This window comes from Netta rufina, assembly GCF_964035555.1.
Source record: "Netta rufina genome assembly, chromosome: 26".
Taxonomy (NCBI): Eukaryota; Metazoa; Chordata; class Aves; order Anseriformes; family Anatidae; genus Netta; species Netta rufina.
The window spans coordinates 3,071,779-3,094,129 of NC_140150.1; the positions used below are offsets into that span (position 1 = coordinate 3,071,779).

Genomic DNA, 22,351 nt, shown 5'->3' on the forward strand with positions numbered 1-22,351 from the left:
AGAATCCCTTTTGATAAAGTCATATGTGTGCACCCACAACCTTTGAGTTAGTAGTAGAAGCTAGTCATAAAGGCTCCCTAGTTAAATTTTTATGCACCAACCAGTAACAAAACATTCCCCATATTGATGGTTATTATAATAAAGTCTCAATAACCAACTATAGGTCCTGAGGGAATGTATTGCATCACTCACCTTCAACAAAAATTGAAGCTTCAGTTTTTATATCTCCAGCTTCAAACCTGTATTTCCCAGCATGAATATCTTCCACTTTGCTAAAAATTAGTTTGTGGACTAGACCTTGCTTTTCAAATATGACTCCATCCATGCTTGTTAACTACAAGATAAAACACAGGGACCCATGCTTAATAAAAAATAAAAAGACAATCCAAACAGGCAGGATTTTGAAATGTAACTGAAATGATTTATGAATGTCGTGTGTTTAATTACAATAACATTCTGGGATTACTTATCTGGTAACTAATTCAACACCATATTCCCCACAAAGGCTTGAATCAAAGACCATTAAAGTAAATGGTAATTCTAATTTGACTTCTGATCTTAAAACATTATCTCCAAACCTTCACTTTCTATTCTTAATGCTGACACTTTAACCCAGGCTCAAGGATGACATCTTGGAAATCCCACAGTATCATATGGATCCCACAATTTGAACTAGTTTGTTATGATCTTTTGGGATATAGAATGTGATGTCTATACTTGATTTTAAGCACTAATTTGAAAGAGTACTTTTGGTGTTATACCTGCCTGAAGATCATTTGAAGATTTATTTTTTTTTGCATATTTTTCTCATGCACCAAAATAAAGAAAAGGGATTCCATTTCAAGTAAAAGACCCATGTCATCTTCACCCATGGAAAAAGAATGGAAAACACAAAGCCTCCTGCTGTCAGCAAGAATGGACATATCTTGCAGCAGGAATGCAAAGAAATCTCAGTCAGTTTCTAACAGGAAGTTTAGCTTAAACAAGCTCCTGCAGAAGTCGTCTAGGGCCATGCTGAGACCATAGTAACACCGGCAGAGGGAAAGACACCTCAACATGATACTTAATAAGACATAGAGCCAGAGAGCAGAGCACAGATAGCCAAAGAAAAAAGCAGCTACAGGACACCGACCTTTAATCCATCTTTAAACCAGGTTCCTGTCAAATCTTCTTTATTGACAGCACAAGACAGCTCAGCTGGTTCCCCTTTCTGGACTCGGACATCAATTAACTGCTTGTTGACATGACAGCGTGGTGCTAAGTGTCCAGAAAAGAAAATGTTGGAAAGATGCTAATTCTGTCCTACACTGACAGAGAGTAATATACACATCTTATACACCATCTTGTAGCCCTCCTTTGGGCACTCTAGTAGTAGAATCCAGCACTTGCTCTTGTTGGTATCGAAACGCACAGATCAGCAATACAGAAGTAATCAGTTAAACACATACCTCTCAGATCATCTAGGCGATAATGTCTTCTTTTCTCTGTACTTTCCGTATTCTTCAAGAAATCATTTGTTTTAACATCAAGGCTGGGTAGCTGCTTTCTCTGGTTTATCGAGGAGGGTCCACCATAAAGGTTTGATGTCTGATCATAACCTGGTGAACCTTGACCGAAAACACCTGGCTTCCTCCCGTCACCCAATCTGTCATGAGATTTACCCCCTGCCCCTCCAACGGCAGAATCTTTGCCATAACGGGAGCCTAACTGTCCTAAACCTCTGTCCTCACCCCTACCATCCCTTTGACCTGATTCTTTGTCATGGGGTGAGCCTTTGTGCCCTGGCCCTCTGAAATCGCCGGCAGTTCCCTTTCCAGCTTCACCTCGTGCAGATTTGCTGGGACGTGAATCAAGCCCATATTCACCACCCATTCCAACCCCTCCCATTCCTTCCGTACCCCAGGCTGAATGTAACTCCTTCCCATCACCTCCCAACCTGCCAACACCACCCCCTCCAGCCCTGCCTCCAGCTGACCCCCCATCCTTTCCATATGCAGACCCAGCACCTAGAATGGCAGAGCCACCAACACCCCTTCCTTCTGAGGATAAGCCAGCTCCTCCTGCTCCACCTCCATATCCTTGAACACTGCTCAGCCCAGCACCCCGACCGTGGTGTGAACCCATTACTTCTTCACCTCCAAAAGGAGAACGACCTACCCCTGCTGCAGCACCACTTGATAGACCATCTTTTCCATAGGAAGATCCAGCCCCCCTTGCACTAGTTATACTACCACCAGCCCCAGCTGGGAGACCATCCTTTCCATAGGGAGACCCTACACCACCAAAACCACCGGCACCAGCACCACCAACACCAGCCCCAATTCCCATTCCCACTGGAAGGCCATCTTTTCCATATGGAGACCCAACACCTCCCAAACCACCTACACCAGCACCGCCAACACCAGCCCCAACCCCAGCTGGGAGACCATCCTTACCATAAGGAGAACCAACTCCCCCTGCACCAGCTAAACCTGAACCACCAACACCAGCCCCAGCTGGGAGACCATCCTTTCCATAGGGAGATCCAAGACCTCCCATACCTCCTGCACCAGCACCACCAATACCAGCCCCAGCTCCAGCTGGGAGACCATCCTTTCCGTAGGGAGACCCAACACCTCCCAAACCACCTGCACCAGCACCACCAACCCCAGCACCACCAACACCAACCCCAGCTGGGAGACCATCCTTTCCATAGGGAGACCCAACACCTCCCAAACCACCTGCACCAGCACCACCAGCCCCAGCTCCAGCTGGGAGACCATCCTTACCATAGGGAGAACCAACACCACCCAAACCAGCTGCACCAGCACCACCAACACCAGCCCCAGCTCCAGCTGGGAGACCATCCTTTCCATAGGCAGACCCAACACCTCCCAAACCACCAGCACCAGCACCACCAACACCAGCCCCAGCTGGGAGACCATCCTTTCCATAGGGAGAACCAACACCACCCAAACCAGCTGCACCAGCACCACCAACACCAGCCCCAGCTCCAGCTGGGAGACCATCCTTTCCATAGGGAGATCCAACACCTCCCAAACCGCCTGCACTAGCACCACCCACTCCAGCTGGGAGACCATCCTTACCATAGGGAGACCCAACACCACCCAAACCAGCTGCACCAGCACCACCAACACCAGTCCCAGCTGGGAGACCATCCTTTCCATAGGGAGACCCAAGACCTGCTGCACCACCTGCACCAGCTCCACCCACTCCAGCTAGGACACCATCTTTTCCATAGGGAGACCCAACTCCTCCCAAACCACCAGCACCAGCCCCAGCCCCACCAACACCAGCCCCAGCTGGAAGACCATCCTTTCCATAGGGAGATCCGAGACCTGGTGCACCACCTGCACCAGCACCACCCACTCCAGCTGGGAGACCATCCTTTCCATAGGGAGACCCAGCACCTCCCAAACCACCTGCACCAGCACCACCAAAACCAGTCCCAGCTGGAAGACCATCCTTTCCATAGGGAACACCTATACCTGCTGCACCACCTGCACCAGCACCACCAACTCCAGCTGGGAGACCATCCTTTCCATAGGGAGAACCAACACCTCCCAAACCACCTGCACCAGCCCCACCAACACCAGCCCCAGTTCCCATTCCCACTGGAAGGCCATCTTTTCCATAAGGAGAGCCAATTCCTCCTGCACCACCTACACCAGCCCCAACAACACCAGCCCCAGCTGGAAGACCATCCTTTCCATAGGGAGAACCAACACCTCCTGCACCACCTACACCAACCCCACCAACACCAGCCCCAGCCGGGAGACCATCCTTACCATAGGGAGAACCATCACCACCTGCACCAGCACCACCAGCCCCAGGTCCCATTCCCACTGGAAGGCCATCTTTTCCATAGGGAGATCCAACACCTCCCAGACCACCTACGCCAGCACCACCGGCGATAGTCCCAGCTCCAGCTGGGAGACCATCCTTTCCATAGGGAGATCCAGCACCTCCAAAACCACCTACGCCAGCAGCACCAACACCAGCCCCAGCTGGAAGACCATCTTTTCCATAGGGAGAACCAACTCCCCCTGCACCAGCTAAACCTGAACCACCAACAGCAGCCCCAGCCGGGAGACCATCCTTTCCATAGGGATATCCAGCACCACCAAGACCACCTACACCAGCTCCACCAACACCAGCCCCAGGTCCCATTCCCACTGGAAGGCCATCTTTTCCATAAGGAGAGCCAATTCCTCCTGCACCAGCACTACCAACACCAGCCCCAGCTGGGAGACCATCCTTTCCGTAGGGAGATCCCACACCACCAAAGCCATCCACACCTGTACCACTGGCACCAGGTCCCATTCCCACTGGAAGGCCATCTTTACCATAAGGAGAGCCAATTCCTCCTGCACCAGCACCACCAACACCAGCCCCAGCTGGGAGACCATCCTTTCCATAGGGAGACCCAGCACCTCCCAAACCACCTGCACCAGCACCACCAATACCAGCCCCAGCTCCAGCTGGGAGACCATCCTTTCCATAGGGAGACCCAGCACCTCCCAAAACACCTGCACCAGCACCGCCAACACCAGCCCCAACCCCAGCTGGGAGACCATCCTTACCATAGGGAGACCCCACACCACCAAAGCCATCTACACCTGTACCACCAATACCAGCCCCAGTTCCCATTCCCATTGGAAGGCCATCTTTTCCATAGGGAGAGCCAACACCTCCAAAACCACCTACACCAGCACCACCAGCCCCAGCTCCATCTGGGAGACCGTCCTTTTGATAGGGTGATCCCATTTGTCTTCCGGCTCCGTCAGCTCTAACCCACTTTCCAGCTTCAGCCCCGGGTTCACCTGATTGTCCATGTTTACCATAGAACCCTCCCATTTTACCTGCAGTAGCATCATCAACACCTGCCCCAACTGGTAGACCATCTGGACCATAGAGTACCCCCATTTCTCCTGCAGAACTTCCACCTGCACCAGTTCTAGCCCCATCTCCAGCTGGGAGACCACCTGGGCCATACAGCAAGCCAGATCTTCCTGCCTGACCTAGATGACCACCAGCATCAGCTGTTAAGCCATCCATTCCATACGGAGCCCCTGTTTCTCCTTCTCTTTTTATACCGGCTCCACTCACACCAGCCACAGTAGGCAGCCCATCCTTGCTATAGGGGGATCTCATTCCTCCTGCAGTCTCAGTACCAGCAGCATTCTTACCAGATCTAGTCCTACCTAGCTTATCATCCTTACCATACAGGGAATGCTTGTCTCCCACTCTGGTTGAATCAGGATCAAGTCCATCTAACACAGAACTTCCATCAGTAGCACCTAATTTCTTGATACCACCAAAGCCAGCTCTAGAACTATTATCACCTACTTTATCATTTTTGCCATGCCAAGAATCCATACCTTCTGCATCATCCATGTCAACATCAACTGCATCCAATATGCCCTCATCTCTGCCATCCACAGAATAGAATTCATCTGCTCCTCCTGTTCTATCACCAGTATTTGCTCTACCTGTCATAGAATCTTGGCTGTGTACAGGCCTTAAACCTTTCTTCCCTCCTAAAATTTTTAGTCTAATGTCACTATCATCATCTGTCATTGATTCTCCATCTCTCTCTGCTTCAGAAAACTGCCCGGGCCCCATTGTTCCATCTCTGTATGTTTTGCGTAGCCCCTCTTTTCCCAGAAATATACGTCCTTCATCAACATCAGCAGAGTAGCCTTGACTGCCTTCTTGGCCATTTCTGTACCAGTCATCTTTTTCTATGCCAGTATCCATAAGATGATCTTTATCACTAAGATGTTCTCTGCGTTTAGGTTTCTTAGCCCCATCTTTATCTGTCAATGTTTCTTTCCGCCAGCCAGATTTCTCTTTTTCACCGTCTTCATCCTGTCTCTTTTTTCCTTTGGGATCTGTATTGAAGATGCATTGTTTGATTGAAGAAAAAAATTACAGAAAAAGAGAAAAAACAACAGTCAATGTCATGTACTACATCAACAAAGAAAATTCATTAGCAAGTTATCATTTCTTTCTAAGACACAGAAACAGAACACATTTAAATGAACTTAAATTCAGTTAAAAACCTTTTTTTTTCATTGCTACACTAACACATAACTTTACATTTCTTAGTTAAGACAACAATTATTTTTAGCTGAAATATGTTTGTTTACAAACAACAAAAATAATAATAAAAAAAAAAAAAAACAAAAAAAGAAGAAATGGAAGATCAGGGCAAACCCAGCATGATAAATCCAATTTAGAGGGACTTAAGTGGTATCTGGGACTCTTTAGTTACTTTTGCCTTCTCCCTCCAGCCCTGAAGAAATTGCAGAATATCCCCCACCCAGACTGGTCATCAGTTCCCTTCAATTAGAATCTCATGGCTATTGCAGCAGCTTGCACATTTGGCATCCTGGCACTTGAGAGATCTCCAACCCGAAGACTAAAGATTTTGGTTCTGTGAACAGCTTTGTATTAAACCCATAATTCAGACTTTTCTGAGACAAAAAGTGGGTCATGGACTGTGTTTATTTTCAACCTAGATATAATTTCTGTAGAGCATTGACAGCTCAGTAAGTCAACAGGCAGTTGCTTTTTACGTCATACTCAGCAACCTGCCCTGTTTCTGAAGGATTACCAAAAAAGGTCTTTATGAAAGCTTTTGCTGCAGCAGGAACTCAAAAGAAACCGAAACAACTACATTTGATAATCAAAAAATATAAGCCAGCTAACTATTAATCTGAATCATAGTGAAGACTGAATCATAGAATATGCAAGTTGGAAGGGACCCACAAGGATCACCAAGCCCAACTTCTAGGTCTCCAGAGGACCACATTAAAAATAAATAAATAAATAAATAAATAAATCACGTGTCTTCTTGAACTCTGTCAGGCTTGGTGTCGTGACCATGTCCCTGGGGAGCCTGTTCCAGTGCCTGACCACCCTCAGGTGATGAACCTTTTCCTCATATCCAGCCTGAATCTGCTTTAACTGGAAGGCACATTTCCCACCTTCCTCTGAGCTGCTTCTAACCTGTTTAACCCCTACTTTGGAAAGAAAATACCATCTAGCAAGATGCCCTCTAAATTCCCTTGATTGTATGTATGCTGCATCCTCATTAAAAACACATGCTAGGATATGGAGTATTTTTAGGTAAATGATAGAGAACATACTACTTCATAGTAGTACTATGTACTAAGTAATACTACACAGTACATAGTACTTCATACTTCTCCAACTGCAGAGGAAATAAACAAATAGAGCTTGTCATAATTAATAAAAAAAATTGTCTCATCTGAAGAGAAAAGAGGGTCTAAACAGACCTTCGTTTCTACAGATACACTTGAGGAACTTGAGGCTCCACAATTTGTTTCTCAGTGAGCAATAAGACAGTGAGAGGATTATTATCTTATTTACATGCTTCAGGCCAACACTGTGGGAAAAATATATTGTCACTTACACTCTACAAGAAGATAGGCATTGGAGGAACAGAGTCCAGTGTCGAGTGTGTACATGCCATTGTCAGAGGCCTCAACATCCTTGATAACAAGCTGATGGGTCAGACCGTCAGGGGTTATGGAGATCTGGTGCTTCTCACTTGCCTCAAGGGGGTGGGTTTTATGTAGCCACACAGCATCATAGCAAGGACTGCGTAGGATACACTCAAAGACAGCATTTCCCTTCTCAGGACAATGCACATCACGAAGTGGCTGCTGAAATCTCACAGGGATGGCTGGAAAAAAAAGAAAAAAGAGAAAACACAAATCAAAGGCTACAGAAAAGAAATAGAGTTATTTCTGTCTTCTCAGAAAAAACTTGCTGCAGCTGAAGGAAGAAAGACAAGAACTTGCCATGCCTGTGAACACTACTTCAGGCAGAAAAAAAAAAAAAAAGACTAAGACATGCTCCTGTGCCCACTTCTACAGTATAGAGGGGCAGATTTTTGTCTTTATTATTTTAGTATAAGCATTTATACTACCCATCACCGTGATGTGCTGGTAATTTGTAGTCATTAATGTGTTTCAGTATCCTGATACTAGTATTGAGGTTGATGGTTGTTATGCCAAGCTTACAAAAATAAACTACAGCATAGGCTAAGTTAAGGAATTTGTCAACTGCCATCCGGAAGTCCAAAGGGCACTTGAACCTAGTCCAATTCCTTTGGACAACAAATGCAACATCCATAAAACATAATCACCCTCAAAATGTTTTTCACCTTTATAGTAAGGAGCAAACCATTATTAAGCAACACAAAAAAGTCTTCTGTTGTCATCAGCTTTGACTGCTGAGCTTTGCATATGCTCCTACATGAAACTTTCCAGCAAAAATAATTTCTTGATACAGCTGCAGATCACATACATCTAACCGAAATCCTTACATTCAGCATCCAGTTCAGTTGAGAAAACAGGTACATCTTCCACTCTGACTTGATATACGCCTGCATCTTCTGGCTGCACATCGTTGACAATGAAATTATACCTTTTCCCAATCCGCCTCAGGTAGTGCTTTCTGTATTCATCCCCTGTTCCATATCTGAGCCTCTCACCATCCTAGGAAGAGTAACAACATATTCTTAAAGACAACACACAACTAGCACAAGGCATTTCAAATAAATCAGGCCAAACTTTTGCTATTGATATCAATGAGTGGCAAGAGAGAAGTCTGCAATTTTACTGAAATGTATCTTCCAGTGGAACATCCACAACTCTGGTCACATGAGGATCACAGCAACACAACTACATAAATGGATGGGATGTTTTACTTCCTTGCTATCTTCTATCAAAGAAGTGAATTAGAATCGAATATAACGCTGGAATTAAATCAGTCTGACTTTCTGATATGAGACTGCAGGATTTCTGCAACCTGAAAGACATTGTTAGAATTTACTCTTATCTGAAGAGCCCTTGAAGTAAAAAGGATGTCCGTAACTGAGAAATGTTCCCACTGTACTTGGATCTATAAATCCCGAGTGATATTCACCACCAAAGACTACCTGGACCCCCACACCAATACTTTTCCCTAATCAGTCAATGATTCTGTGATGGACAGACTATTTTAAGATGCGTATTTGCTCTCAGATACTGTCCAGCGGATCAAGCATTTAATGCAGACAACTACGGTGATTTACGACCTGGGCAACTCATCTTAAGCCTTACCTTAAGCACATAAATTTTGCTGTTACTATTTTTCAGGTCCATCTCTAGGCTAAATGTAGCAGTTCCATCCTTGTTGACTTTGATATGTTCCATATTTCTGATACTGTGAATTAACTGCAAAGAAAGATACAAGAACTTGGTAAATGGTACAGCTGCCAAGACAGAAGTCCTTAAGCTGTTGAACAAATGCGAAACCTACCTTAAATCTGCACAGAAAAGAGCTACTTCTAACTTTTTGTATACAAGAAGCACCTGTAAATGTCCAGAGGTTCTTCTGGTGGGCAAATTGTGTTGTATATGCTATGCCCTGGTCATTCATATGCTACACAACCTCTACCTCTCGAGGTTTCTACACACTCTGTATGCAACAGGCAATTTTGACCCTCAGGCATATAACTCTTCAATGTTCTTATCACAGACAACTGAATACAGAATTTAGCTCTGTGGTTCAATAAAAGGATTACCCTAAGTTCACTATCCCCTAAAATTTATGAAGTCAACCTCAAAAAAGTAGGTAGCTTTTTCATCTGCATCAATATAGACATAGGACTATAAAACATGTTACAAATCGTTGCCTGTCATACAATAAAATTTTCATCTGTGATGCATTTTAGGAAAGTTTAGCCCATTTTCAGAAGCTACTGAGGAACTGTGGGACTTGGCACCTTGTTAAAAATCAGTGCATTCAGTGTTTTCAGTTTATCCTACCTCTCCTTGTTCACTCTCTGCATCCCTTCTCATCTCCTGAAGCTTTCTCAGCATGCCACGGAAGTCAGAAATTCCATACTTAATACAGATTTTCTCATAATCTCTTTTATCTGCATGTAGTAACAGTTGAAAGATTGCTTCTTTGTCGATTGTTTTTTGTTTTGGTGCTGGGGCCCTTAGAAACAGGGGGAAAAAAATCAAGAATTTTTGAAAGACAACAAGATGTCTTTTTTCTACAATTAATCCTCTTTCAGTTTACTCTCCATCATTTCTGTAGCTCACTTGCTCTTGTACATATAGACAAGAAAGGATACGACTCTTCTGGCACAGGCTTTCTGTATCTAGACTACCACATGAAATGGTGTCAGGGAATAGTCTTGCCCTGGGACATATAGAACACTGTAAATTCAGCAGTCTGGATAATTACTTATCAGAACCACTGGCACAGTTTAGCCCAGGCCAACCTGTACTTTCCCAAATTATTTCTCAGCACAGTTCAAGATTTTGCATAGGCCGGAGATCATTCCCAGTAGGTAGTCTTTGAGGTTTCCCGCTGGGGAAGTAAAGGGAGCTCAGCAATGGGCACATGGCAGACTGCAGATGGCATGGGAACCAGGGCTCAGTCCCTGGTTGCCCAGAGAGATCATTACATGAAGATTTGCCACTCAGCCATGAAGTTACTTTTAAGCTAAAAATGGGAAAGTGGAGAAACAGACCTTTTAAAGCCAAAATCTTCTAGTGCAAAGGAACATACACCTCAAAGCAAGGTTGGTACCTCGTATTTATCTCAGCCTCACAGACAGTAGCAAACTGTTCTGATATGTCTGTACATATGCTGTCTCACAGCAACTTTGGAAACAACATATTGGCACAAAGGTCTACGAAGTTACCATATCAAGAAACCTCTGAGAAGTGTAAAAATGGCCTTCATTATACGGAGACTTACCGCTTCCTCAGCAGCTTCCTGAGGTCCTGAAGCTTCTTCTTCAATTCTATTATGGGGGGGAAAACGATGACACACAGAGAGGGAGGGATTAAAACAACAACAGAAAAATCAGATACCCAACACTCTAAAATATGGTCCCCAAAAGAAGATAACGCAAAACAGCCCCCAGCAGGAGACCATTCCACTATTCTGTGTTTACCTCTGGTGATGTTTTTACACTTTACGAAAAAACTGCTGTGAAGCTTACAAGTTCATCTGCCAAACTCATGTTCTTTTAGTGCCATTAAAGGTCACTGCTTCCTATGGAGCTTTCCTCTCTTTCTAGAGAGGACACTCTAGAGACCCACAATTTTCCAGCCACGTTAACATGTTTGATGAATTTGACAGCCAAAAATCCTTTTCTAGCACATACCTGGAATCATTATTTGTAATAGCTCAAAGCCATGTTTACAAATGTCACTTTACCCAAAGGTAAACAACAAGCAGAAAGTGCAGACTGAACACTAGAGATACATTAACTTTCTCTTACTTTATTTTATTTTATTTATTTAACAAGTTTGGGTGACTTTCAAAGCCATAAAAGACAGAAAACCTCCTAAAGAATTATACTACTGTTTATTTCCTCAGAATGGAGACTAAATTACTTAATATCTCATTTGTTTCTGCTGCAATGTGTATACAAGATTAAATTCCTTCCCCTGATAAAGCTAGGGAGGCAGGTAGGTCCTGGTAATGTTTTCCTATTCCTTCCTCAAAGGCCTCTAGCACTTTCTCTGATACCATGCTAATAATATAACTGTTTCATTTTGTGTTTGCTCCTCCCCACCTCCTGTTTTTCTTTCACAGAGCAATGAAGAAGAATAAGTAAAAAATGTACTAGATAGATAACTATTTGGAATGCAAAAAAAAAAGGTGCATATATATATATATATATATATATATGTAACTCACCGTCAGCAGACTGAGCAGGAACGTGTTGTGCTTTCCTCTTAAAGCCAACTGAGAGTTTAGAAGAGAAAACAAATGAAAAGCAATTCATAAGATGAACAAGATAACACAGACTAAGATCAGTAAGCCTACGAACCATAAAATCCCTCCATCTGTCATCAGTGCAAGAGGAAATTCTAGTCTGGATTTCCTTGTTAGCTTGACACTGATGCCTAGTCATCCCTACCTATAATGCAACATTCCTATTGCAATTGCTTCTGTGCTTAGTGGATACTCTGTGCAATGGACGAGATTGTTTTTGCCCTTATAGTTGAAGCTTACAGTTTAAGTAATGGTAAGAAATATTATTTTCCTGCTTTAGAGATGGGGAGCCAAGGTGCAAGGATTATCTGACCAAATGCAGGTAATTGCCTTTTAAAATTCCATTATAGGCAGACAGGTGAAATGTAAACTTCCAATATAATCCATGTCCTGATCACATAGATTCTCAGAGCAGGTTTGTTATATTTTACTCATGAATTGCTTATTTCTCTCCACTGACTACGAAGAGAACCACAGAACCTGGTCAAGTGAAGACATCTGCACCATAAACATCTGAAGTGACATGAGATGGATCCCTAACAAAAGAAGATGGACCAACTTGTCCAACATGATTAAAAAATAAAAAAAAAAAAGGATCAAGCCAATTTAACACTAAATCCAGAGCTTCTTGGCATGGTCTGGTGCACTGATGACAATATCCAGCTTCTCCTGTGTTGCCTTAAAGCTCATATTGTCATGGAGTCACCAAAGTTGGGGAAGTTGCAGAAGACCTCCAGTCCTCAATGACGTAGAAAATAGCCCTTCACACCAACGATACTTAGACAATACTCTGGGCACCCACCCCCAAGGGACAGTGAAGCCAATTACATGGGACCACAGGATATTTGGACTACAGAACTAGTCAGTCTTACCTTGTATGATCCTGAGGCCAGCAGAGCATGTAGCTTCCCCATATTCATTTATAGCAAAGCAACGATACACATCAGTGTCATCTGCAGTGAGTTTATTTATCTTAAAAAGAAGAACATAGTAAGAGCTTGCAGCCATGTACTGCAGTTCATTTATTCAACTTGTAATAAAACAGCTACTTGGTGAAATTTCAGATCTTTCTTCTGTTCTCAGAATGACTCAAAAAATGGCTCAGTTGACTTTGTGCTATTTCAGACCTGATGATATCTATATATTCTTTTATTTGTGAAATAGTTAGACCCTTTTGCTCTTTCGGCACTTTTTAAAAGAATAAATTATCAGAATGTCATCATCTCTAGTATTTGTAATCTGCATCTATTTTGACCTTCAGCTTCTCTTCCTGTTTCACCCTGAATGTCATTATATGGGTGGAGTGATGCAATTCAGTCCTGAGCTGTGTTTTAGGCTTTTCTAGTAGTTGATTACCTAACCACTTTTGCTAGATGCTGATGTTTCCACCCCGATAGCCCACTGCAGGCTTCCCCTTTTCATTATGCTCCCCTCTCTGTGTCCTGTCCACAGTATTTGATCTTTACCTTCAGAATATATTCACTTGTAACTTCACTGAAGAATATTTCATATTTGTCAGGATTGTCCATTTCTCCTTTTGCACGCCTCCATTTTACCTCAGGGGTTGGAACACCTTTGACCACTGCTCTGAAAATGGCATTTTTACCTTTTGAAAGAGGCAAGAAATTAGTTATTGAAGACAAGCTTGAGCATAAGGATTCTCACGCCAGGCTCCTTGTGTTATTGATAAAGTGACCCTCAGAGTGAGCCATTTTTGCTGTTTTGGACAGAGACATTCTTTAAAAATAATTCTTTTGGTTCTCCCTGTGAAGAATGCCTAAATTACCAATTTAATTTGGAGGAATTTGAACATTTAATGTAAGATACCTGCAATAATCTAATAACCTTGACCAAAATTGTGCCAGTAGCACATCTAAGATGAACTTGTTATAGCTCTGTTGATTACAGAAATGATTAGAGGGTGTTAGCAGTCATGACTGGCAGGCTAACACCCCATTTAAAGACCTTTTATGGTTGAACATAGACAAACCCTGTCATTATTGACACAGGGAAAAGTGCCACAGCCTAGACTTGAACTAAGGGAGTAATTCCCTTGCACTCCAAACACACAGGCTCTGCTATCTGAAGAGGCAAGAAAGGGAGAAGAGAACAGGATTCACCTGTGAGGTCTCTCCATCTCTCCTCCTCTAATAACCTGAGTATACTGCAGCTGACCACTGAAATCTCCAACAGCTGCAGAGTCTTGAAAGACATAAAACAACTAATCAGAGAAGTGACTCATGTGTAGGTAAGTGGGAGTGTCACACTGGAATAGAAAAGGAGATGAGTGGATGTTGCTCAGGGAGGAAATGATTACTATCTTTCCTTTGTAATAGTTTTGGTCTTCAGATGACCAACAATGTTAAAATGTCTCCCCAGAAAGTCTTGCAATATTTCCCACACCCTTCTGCAGTCACCAGCAAAAAAATATATATGATGCAGCAAGATCTGTTGGCCATGCAGCCAACAGATTCTTACGAAAAGAATCTTTCTTCATAATTTTTCCAAAATTGCAGTACCAGAACTATTATTAAAGTCTGAATCCAATTGATTACACTTTTGACAAATTGTAATGGCTTGGAGTACCAGCTAATCCATGCACTGAATGAAATGATGCAACAATACAATTAAAGAAACTCAGAGTGCATCTGCATAGACACTGAATGCTCTTTACGCAATGGATGACCTTAACGCCCTAATATTGTGTATATGGACCATGCAGAACCTACATTAAATGAAATAATATAGAAAGTTTAGATAGTATGACCGACCAGTGTTTCGGTTCATGCCTGAAACTGGCAGGCAAAAGGCAGGTGGTGGAGGTTGGATGCACCACTAGAGGCCACTGTGCTCCTTCTTAACATTTCAATGGCCCATGGAAATGGACACGTGGGTGTGACAACACTGAAATCCAGGGTGCTAGAAATTCTTTAGGCTCGTGAGGAAGGAAGTGCTACACGAACTACGCAGGCTATCCACTCCAAAAAGGTACTTGCTGCAAGGGTAGAAAGATTACTGGAAAGCTTCCCATTGATTTTGCACCTTGGCTCATTATTTGCCTCCTCTCTACACTATGCACAATTTGCATTGCTTCTTGCTGGAGAACTACAGCCTAAATAGCACCAGCGGTTCCTCTTACTTTAAAAGGCAGCTAATCTTGTGCTGAACACGCATGAATCAAGTTAGTGAAACAGGAAAATAAAAATCATAGAATCATTCAGGTTGAAAAAGACCTCTAAGATCATCTAGTCCAACCATCCACCAGCTACCACCAATATTGCCCACTAAACCACATCCCTAAGTACCACATCTACCCTCTCCTTAAACACCTCCAGGGACAGTGACTCCACCACTTTCCTGGGCAATCCATTCCAATGAACATTTTTCAAGGTGTTTAACCTTTTGCTACAAAATACTTACCTTGAGATCTTCCTGCAATAATTCACAGGATTTGTTGTATACATTAGGAGCCATATTTTGATTGCACATACAATCGTTAAAACACAGGAGAACTCCAGCAGTACTAATCGAACTTTCCTAAGTAGTACATAGACTTTGGCCACACAATACTTCTTGTGGTCTAGTCAAATCTCTTTAGAAACTAGCTTGATTTAATCTGGAAAATTGACATAGGATAGACATGGAATCAAGCCTGTGGGTCTGTGACTTTGACTTTTTTAAAAGAATCTCACCTTCCTGCAATGTTAGAGTGACAGGTTTCCGCTCAAAGTCAGGTGTACTGCATCCTTCTGGAATCCTATCCACAAATTGGGCAATATTTACTCCTGGGATAGAAGATTTCTTGTAGGATTTCACTAGAAAGGCAAGGAAAATACATTCAATTAAGATAATGCGTTTGTGTTTCAGAAATGTTCATGCAATCTGCATCACCTCCCTGTAGAGCAGGGAGGGTTTCTACTCTGCTCCACTTGGACAAGAAAGGAACCATCCATTCTCGTACTTCAGGATGGGAATGTATCCACAGGCTGGAGCATTAAGGTCTGTGATTTTGTGTTGACTTATTGCGCAGCTGTGGCTGAAGTGAGAAAATCTGCGATCAAGATAACAGTCCAGGGCCACAACAGCTTACACACCTAGCAGTGTTTTGGACGGAGAATGCTTTTACGTCAGCCATTATTCCAAAGAAAAATTCAAAGTCTGGCATGAGGAAAACCCAATTGCAAAGGTCAGCAGAACCTGATGGGCCAGTTTCTGGTGTCTCTCCTGGTGGTGGTGAGAGACAGACACCTAATTGCCAAACAACACCAAAAGCAAGTTGGGCTTATTCTCAAGGTTAGTCCAGATAGCCACAGCTGTGGCTGTTCTCTCACCTGCCCGATGGCTTGTCATGATGCTGTGCTCAGCTCAGCTGCTTGTGGTCAGCACAAATAGGCTCTCCTGTGAAGAAGGCAAAACATTTCATTATTTACAGTTCACAAAGGAAATGAAAGACCTTAATCCTGCTCACCTTTATGATGCAGTTTGCCCTTCCTCGCTTGCTACATCCCCAGCATCCCAGTTGAGAAATGCCTGACAGTCAACACAGCTCTGCCACCTCTTTCCAAATCACATCATGACAGTTTTGAACCATAAGCATGATGCAAAACGGGTAGGAAAATGGCTAGTGGGGCTAAACTGAAAACAAACACATCTAACAGCATCCCTCTGACACATCGTCCATTTACATGTCATCTGGCTTTCCTCCAAAGACCTCCTCTCATGTTTCAAGCAAATATTACACCACATGGCACTCACGCGCTGAGTTCTGATGGATGGCAAGAGCAGTTGCTGAGAAGAAAGCCACAGAGATGGATGTCTAAACTGGGGCACGAAGCAGAAGCACATCCTGATCTAAGTAAGCTTGTCTAAATTAGCAACAGACCTGAGAGCAGACTTTAAGCTAGTATTTACTCTAGAAGGAAATGGTGAAATGTGAACTTGGCATTAACTAGTTATTGTTATAGATCACTCATGTGACCCTCTGTCAAAGGCGTCTCTTTCCCTGTATTTATAAAGTGGACAGCATATAATGTAACACATCACTGTCTCGCAAGCAAATTGTGAAGGCAGATTTCTTGTCATATGAGAGATGGTCAGAAACTATAGAGTTACTGCAGCCCTGAAAGAGCAATTAGATTAGATTCCCATGTGGGATTAATGCTATGTCTCTGCTTACCCGTCTGCACTCCTTTGCTCAACACAGTCCAACCGTGTTGTGACTGCAACCCTTACCAGTTTTAAAAGGAAGAGGGACTTTGACAGCACACCTTTCACCTTCTTTCTGTTTCCTGTATCAATTGACGTTCATGCAACCATGAATTGCCACACTACACCTGATGAAAACACTGGGTAAGACTAAGTTTACATATCCACACACACTAGCTGGAACACTGATATTTTGGCATTATCTTATACCTTCTACTGTACAAATCTATTTGTGGTGTTGTAAAAATTGCAAATGAAGGGAGTGAACAGCTCGTGGGAGGGAAAAATGCAAAACTGAAATGATTAAAAGATGATTCCAGGTTGTACCAGGCAAGGCACTGCACAGCAAGTGGCAGAGCTCTTCAGAGACTCTTAATCACCACCTCCTGATGAAATTCATTTGTCCTCCAAAGTACTGAACTGTATTAATAGCAAACACTATAATCCCCTCCTGCCTTTCACAGTCTTGCATCTTCCTAAACATGTCACCACTCCAGGAGCTGAAATGTCTAACTCTACACAAATGTGACTACTTGTCATTAACTTGCAACAGTATTCCCCTAAGATGTCTTTATGTTAGGCTTACATTCACCCTTCGCTTCTCAAGGCTTCTTCCCTTCTACATTAGGCAGTTCTGACAAGCATCTATACTGAAACATGAACGTGGGCCTCAGGTCCAAAGCCGTTAAGAAATTTATTTTTTTCCTATGTTATCACGTGTCAAGTCAATCAAGGGTTTTCAGGTGTGACTGTGGACATACACTAACGTAATTCCAAACTATAAAGAGATGGCTACACTCAAACCTAGCTGAAAAAATAAAAATACTGATGATATTCATACAGATAGTAATAGACATCATACTTGCATCCTCTCAATATGCACTGTGTAAACTGCTGAGTTAACATGGTCTTAAATATTTCAGAAATTGACATGGATTAAAGATAAGCTGCTGTGAGTCCTTAAACTCCTGTGAATTCTTGTCTTCTGGAGAGTGAGACAGAAGCATCCTAATGCCACACATTGACTGCACAGTTAAAATAACATTGCCAGGATATGCAAGAGAACATTCCTTCAGTGGAATTAATCCAACCACGTCACATTTTCTAGTGTCTTCCATGTTAAATGTGGATTGGAAATACTGTATCAGCTGGCACAAAAACTTTCAGAATATGTCCTGCTTACTTTTAAAATTTCTACTCCATTATTACAAGAATAACCTTGTTTTTTTACTTTGACTTCAGTTTAATCCTAGAAAAAAAAATAAATCACAGGCTTTTTTATTTGGTTGTTTGTTTTTTAAAGAAATGAAAGACAGCAAAAACCTTCTGAAAATTGTCATGGCAGAATTTATATCTCCACTCACAGTTGCCTGAACCAAAGCTCTCTGCACTAAGATGATCACTGATGTTGCCATTTAGTCAAAAGAGGCAGACAAATGCTTCCAAAGGGCAACCAACCCCTCCTCTATGAAATGCTCTTTACCGACAGTCCTAGCATAACAGGGCTAATGATGGAAATAGCTCAACACTCTCAGTCCTCTGAAAAACAGAGGACTTCATCCGCTAGCCTCATTCAGATAACCAAGATAAGACTTGGCTATTTCTTATCCCGTGTAGAAGTCCATCTGGTTCTCAGGGGCGGAGATGTCCCCTTTGGAGAAAGTGGCAAAGTTTCCACTGCTGTGAATGCAGAATAGAAGCAAACCCTTGACTACTGACAACATTTTTAAACTAACAAAAGAAACCAGGCAGCCTGACGGGATGGGAGGCCTGCCTTTCATCCTGTGTATCCATCACTCTATCTGGACGAGACAGTGCAAGAGCCCGTTCCCTTTTGTACTATGACTGGGCGCTAGTGATAGGGCCATAAATCAGCTAAATGAATGAGGAAAACATTTGGAAGTCACAGGATTTTGTGGTACTAGTGATGTCACAAGTAGTTATTTATGGGGTTCAGACAGTAGAACACAGATGAGTTATGACATAACTGCTGGCAGAGGCTGGTGAGCAAAATTAGGCAAACCTGCAGAGAAGTGACAGGCAGCAAGCAAGCGATTCATATGCAGGTGATGGATCCAGGGGCATGGGACCTACTATTGGCACAAGCACGGCACGGGTGGGGTACAAAGCCATTAGCACAGACCACAATAGAAGATTTAAATCAGTATAATAAATTAATCAGCAACAGATGCAGCATTCTATTTCTCTTTGTAATTCATAAAAATCAGGACATTTCCAACACAGTGAACATTCAAATTGTGTGTTCAGTCCCAAATCCAAGCTGTGTTTTACACTAGCACATCCAGATACTCATTGAGAAGAATAATCTCCCACCTAAAATTTCTCTTTTAGCTTTGGGTAGGCTTTGTTTGATTGTTTGTTAACATTAAATAATATTTTGAGTTTGAGTCTTCCAATTTCAGAAGATTTTTTAAAGGAAAGTCTCATACTTCTGTTAGAGCTGCAAAACTGAAGGCCAGCAACTGTAAGAAGTGCAACTTCATGAAAACTTTTGAGTAGGTCACAGAGGGGGAATGCCACAAGCACTCCTGTGATGAATGGAGACCTTGTATAGAGCGAGGAGGAATGCCCAAGGATCAGATTTTATGTGACTTATTCCTTCGGAAAATCTATATTTGGCTTGATCTTCTCTTCTGCCTCAGGGATTATGAATGTAATGCTCATGCCATCTACAATTTATGTATGCACACACCAGATACCATAATTTCTTTCATAACAGACACACATTTTCATACAGTCGATGAATTTACAGCAAGTATTGCAAAGCAAATGCAAGTTTTACTTAATGTCCAGAAGAAAAAACAACTAATCCATACTTGCTGTCACAAGAAGCAACGCCTGCAAAACAACAAATTGTAGAAAAGAGAATATACCTGTGCTACATGTCACACGTTAGCTCCATGGGAAACTTGCGGCAGGTCTCCTAGAGCCTGCCTTCTACCCAGGGAAATTAGCTCTCACTGTAGGACTCCATCATTCCCAGAAAATTTACAAGCAATTTACAGACCACAGCAACACAGAGTCTACGAGACAGCAAAGGTTGCAGCTCATCCCCCCAGCTCTGTATCACCCGCACACAAATCTCAGTGACAGCATGACCAAACTCACTACCTTACAGGCTGAGCTTCTGAGCTGATCCTGCTTTAACTCAACACTGTGCCTCCTAGGACCGTGGTCGCTTTGTCCGTTGATTCAGATGACAGAGCTCTTCAAAGCTGTTCAAGAGGTCTCTCGGTCACAGATATCCGCGATCTGTATGGAAGAAGCCACATCCCTTATTAATCTGCCCTAAATATCATTAAATGGGAGAAGAAACAGTACATTCTTGTCCCCTTCATACCTCTCCGCTCTCCTGGAAGGCAAGCCTGGGCTCAGTAGCTGCCTAGCCGGGATGTCTACGCTGCACTGCGAGCGGTTGTGGGGAGTTGGTTATACACCCCCTACATTCCCACTGCAGCATGGGAGGCACACTTGAACCCGGCAAGCCTCAAGCAAGGCAGTTGGCCAGCTTGGTCATATGCGACCATCAGTCACGGCAATGGTGCATTTCCAAGTGCCAGCTGGGTCAAGACTTTGTGCCACAAGGGACAAACATTTGTGTGGATCAATGGTTTGTTCAAGGAAAGGACAAGCTGTACGTCCAAGTTTTGTAGGACACACCAGTAGATGGGTTCTCAGAGGTCACGAGTCCGTAGGAGAGCTCATCATTCCTTAGCAGAGAAGTAAGACCAGTGGATTCTGGCATTTGTGCATTGGGAAACCAAGCCTGGGCTTGGTCTTCATAGTAGAACACAGACTGGGAGACTCTTGAGAGGTCTGAAGGAAATAGTTCTTTCACACGGCTCACATGCTGTCATGGCTAGCAGAACCAGAACAAGGTTTCTTTTGGTGTCCCATCAAATTACAAGTTCTAAAACCTGTAATTAATGGGAAGGGAACATACAGTACACACTTGGTCCTGTAACTAAGACTCGTGTTATATTGGTCAAGGACAGAAGGCCCATGAAGGGCACCATTTCCACTAGTCTCAGAGAATTGATCTTTCAGTGGAAGAGACACTGGTGGTGGCAGCACCATCTGGCAACTGTTCCAACCCAGAGATGGAATCCTAGACCCATAGAATGCTTTGGGGTGGAAGGGACCTTAAAGACCATCTAATTCCAACCCCTCTGCCATAGGCAAGACACCTTCCACTAGACCGGGTTGCTCAAACCTGGTCAAGAGCTTCTTTGCAGGGCTAGGGAACATCATTTTGATTGGCAATTTAAAAGGGAAACGGGAAAATTTCTTCTTTCTTCCTGACAGTTATGGCTGATGACGATATTTACACCTTTCTAAATCATAAGAAAACAACATCAGTATAGGAAAATTTGATCGCTCAAGGTGATCTTAGGGCTAAGACCATTCAGTTTTACATCTGTTGTTACATTTGCAGTAGTAAAAAAGTAGAAGCAAGACAAGAAATTAAGACAGTGCCTTTCATCTGCTGCTGAAAAAACACTTTGACGCAGCAGCAGACATCACCTTCTAGCGTCCTAGTGGGTTTCCCATGACCTGTTCATTGCCTAATGATCATCCCAAAAATAATTCCTTGGATGTTAGTCTCATGGGCGCAGGGCAGCAGTTGTATCACGTGGTTCTTCGGGAGCTGATGTCTTAACAGTGAGCACCTTGAATAAGAACAGCTGCTTCACAAGTCTCTGAAGACGGTAACACTTCACGTAAGCCATGGGATGCACCCCATTGACTGGTTTCTACTGAAACCTGAATTCAGTTCTCACCAGCTGTTGCAAAAGCCTTCCACTTAGCAGAGTTAGCCCAACTAGAGGACGTAAGCTATCCAGAGCCGTGAGGCTTACTGCAGCTTCCCTACCTACATACGCTCCTCGCTGAAAATTGCATTGCCAATGGTATTTAGTCTCAAATCACATTTAGCTCTTGGAGTCAGCCTGAATGGCTGAGGAACTCCTAGCTATGTAGATAGCTGGTTCCAGCAAGCACCAGGAGAGCCACAATTCTGCCTGGTGCACTGGACCTAGACCTAATAAGGCTTTGTCTTATTTCCAGCCCTGGTTCACAAAGGTTTTGCTGGGTGATGGGGGGGAAGGGATGGAGACCTCTCCTATAAGGGACTGATAACCTAAAACCATCTGTGACCGAGTAAACCCCTCCAAGAGGCTGACCTTCTTCCATTTCACAGCTTGTTTTCCACCCGCCCACCCAAAAGTCCTGTTAACCCCTGCATGCCAGTGGATAAGCTAACACATACCATTGAAAACCTGCAAAATGTCAGAACGAAGCCCTG

The 22,351-nt window shown here is 43.3% G+C and overlaps 1 protein-coding gene across 2 annotated transcripts in view; it reads right to left on the reverse strand.

Moving 5' to 3' along the window:
- The window catches only part of IGFN1 (immunoglobulin like and fibronectin type III domain containing 1), a 34,909-nt gene that overhangs the window by 9,776 nt on the left and 2,782 nt on the right, over positions 1-22,351 (reverse strand). Inside the window, exons 1-15 of one of the 2 annotated variants that reach the window (XM_084301990.1) lie at positions 20,387-20,502; positions 20,158-20,298; positions 16,152-16,218; positions 15,513-15,635; positions 13,287-13,426; positions 12,693-12,792; positions 11,743-11,790; positions 10,792-10,837; positions 9,846-10,020; positions 9,138-9,251; positions 8,360-8,531; positions 7,442-7,714; positions 1,449-5,894; positions 1,133-1,257; positions 193-334 (exon numbers count right to left, since the gene is read on the reverse strand). In XM_084301990.1, coding sequence (XP_084158116.1) covers positions 193-334; positions 1,133-1,257; positions 1,449-5,894; positions 7,442-7,714; positions 8,360-8,531; positions 9,138-9,251; positions 9,846-10,020; positions 10,792-10,837; positions 11,743-11,790; positions 12,693-12,792; positions 13,287-13,426; positions 15,513-15,635; positions 16,152-16,170 — 5,923 coding nt within the window. In that variant the 5' untranslated portion in view covers positions 16,171-16,218; positions 20,158-20,298; positions 20,387-20,502. Of the gene's footprint in view, positions 1-192; positions 335-1,132; positions 1,258-1,448; positions 5,895-7,441; positions 7,715-8,359; positions 8,532-9,137; positions 9,252-9,845; positions 10,021-10,791; positions 10,838-11,742; positions 11,791-12,692; positions 12,793-13,286; positions 13,427-15,512; positions 15,636-16,151; positions 16,219-20,157; positions 20,299-20,386; positions 20,503-22,351 lie in introns of those variants that run through there. The other variant, XM_084301989.1, reaches the window with a different exon arrangement.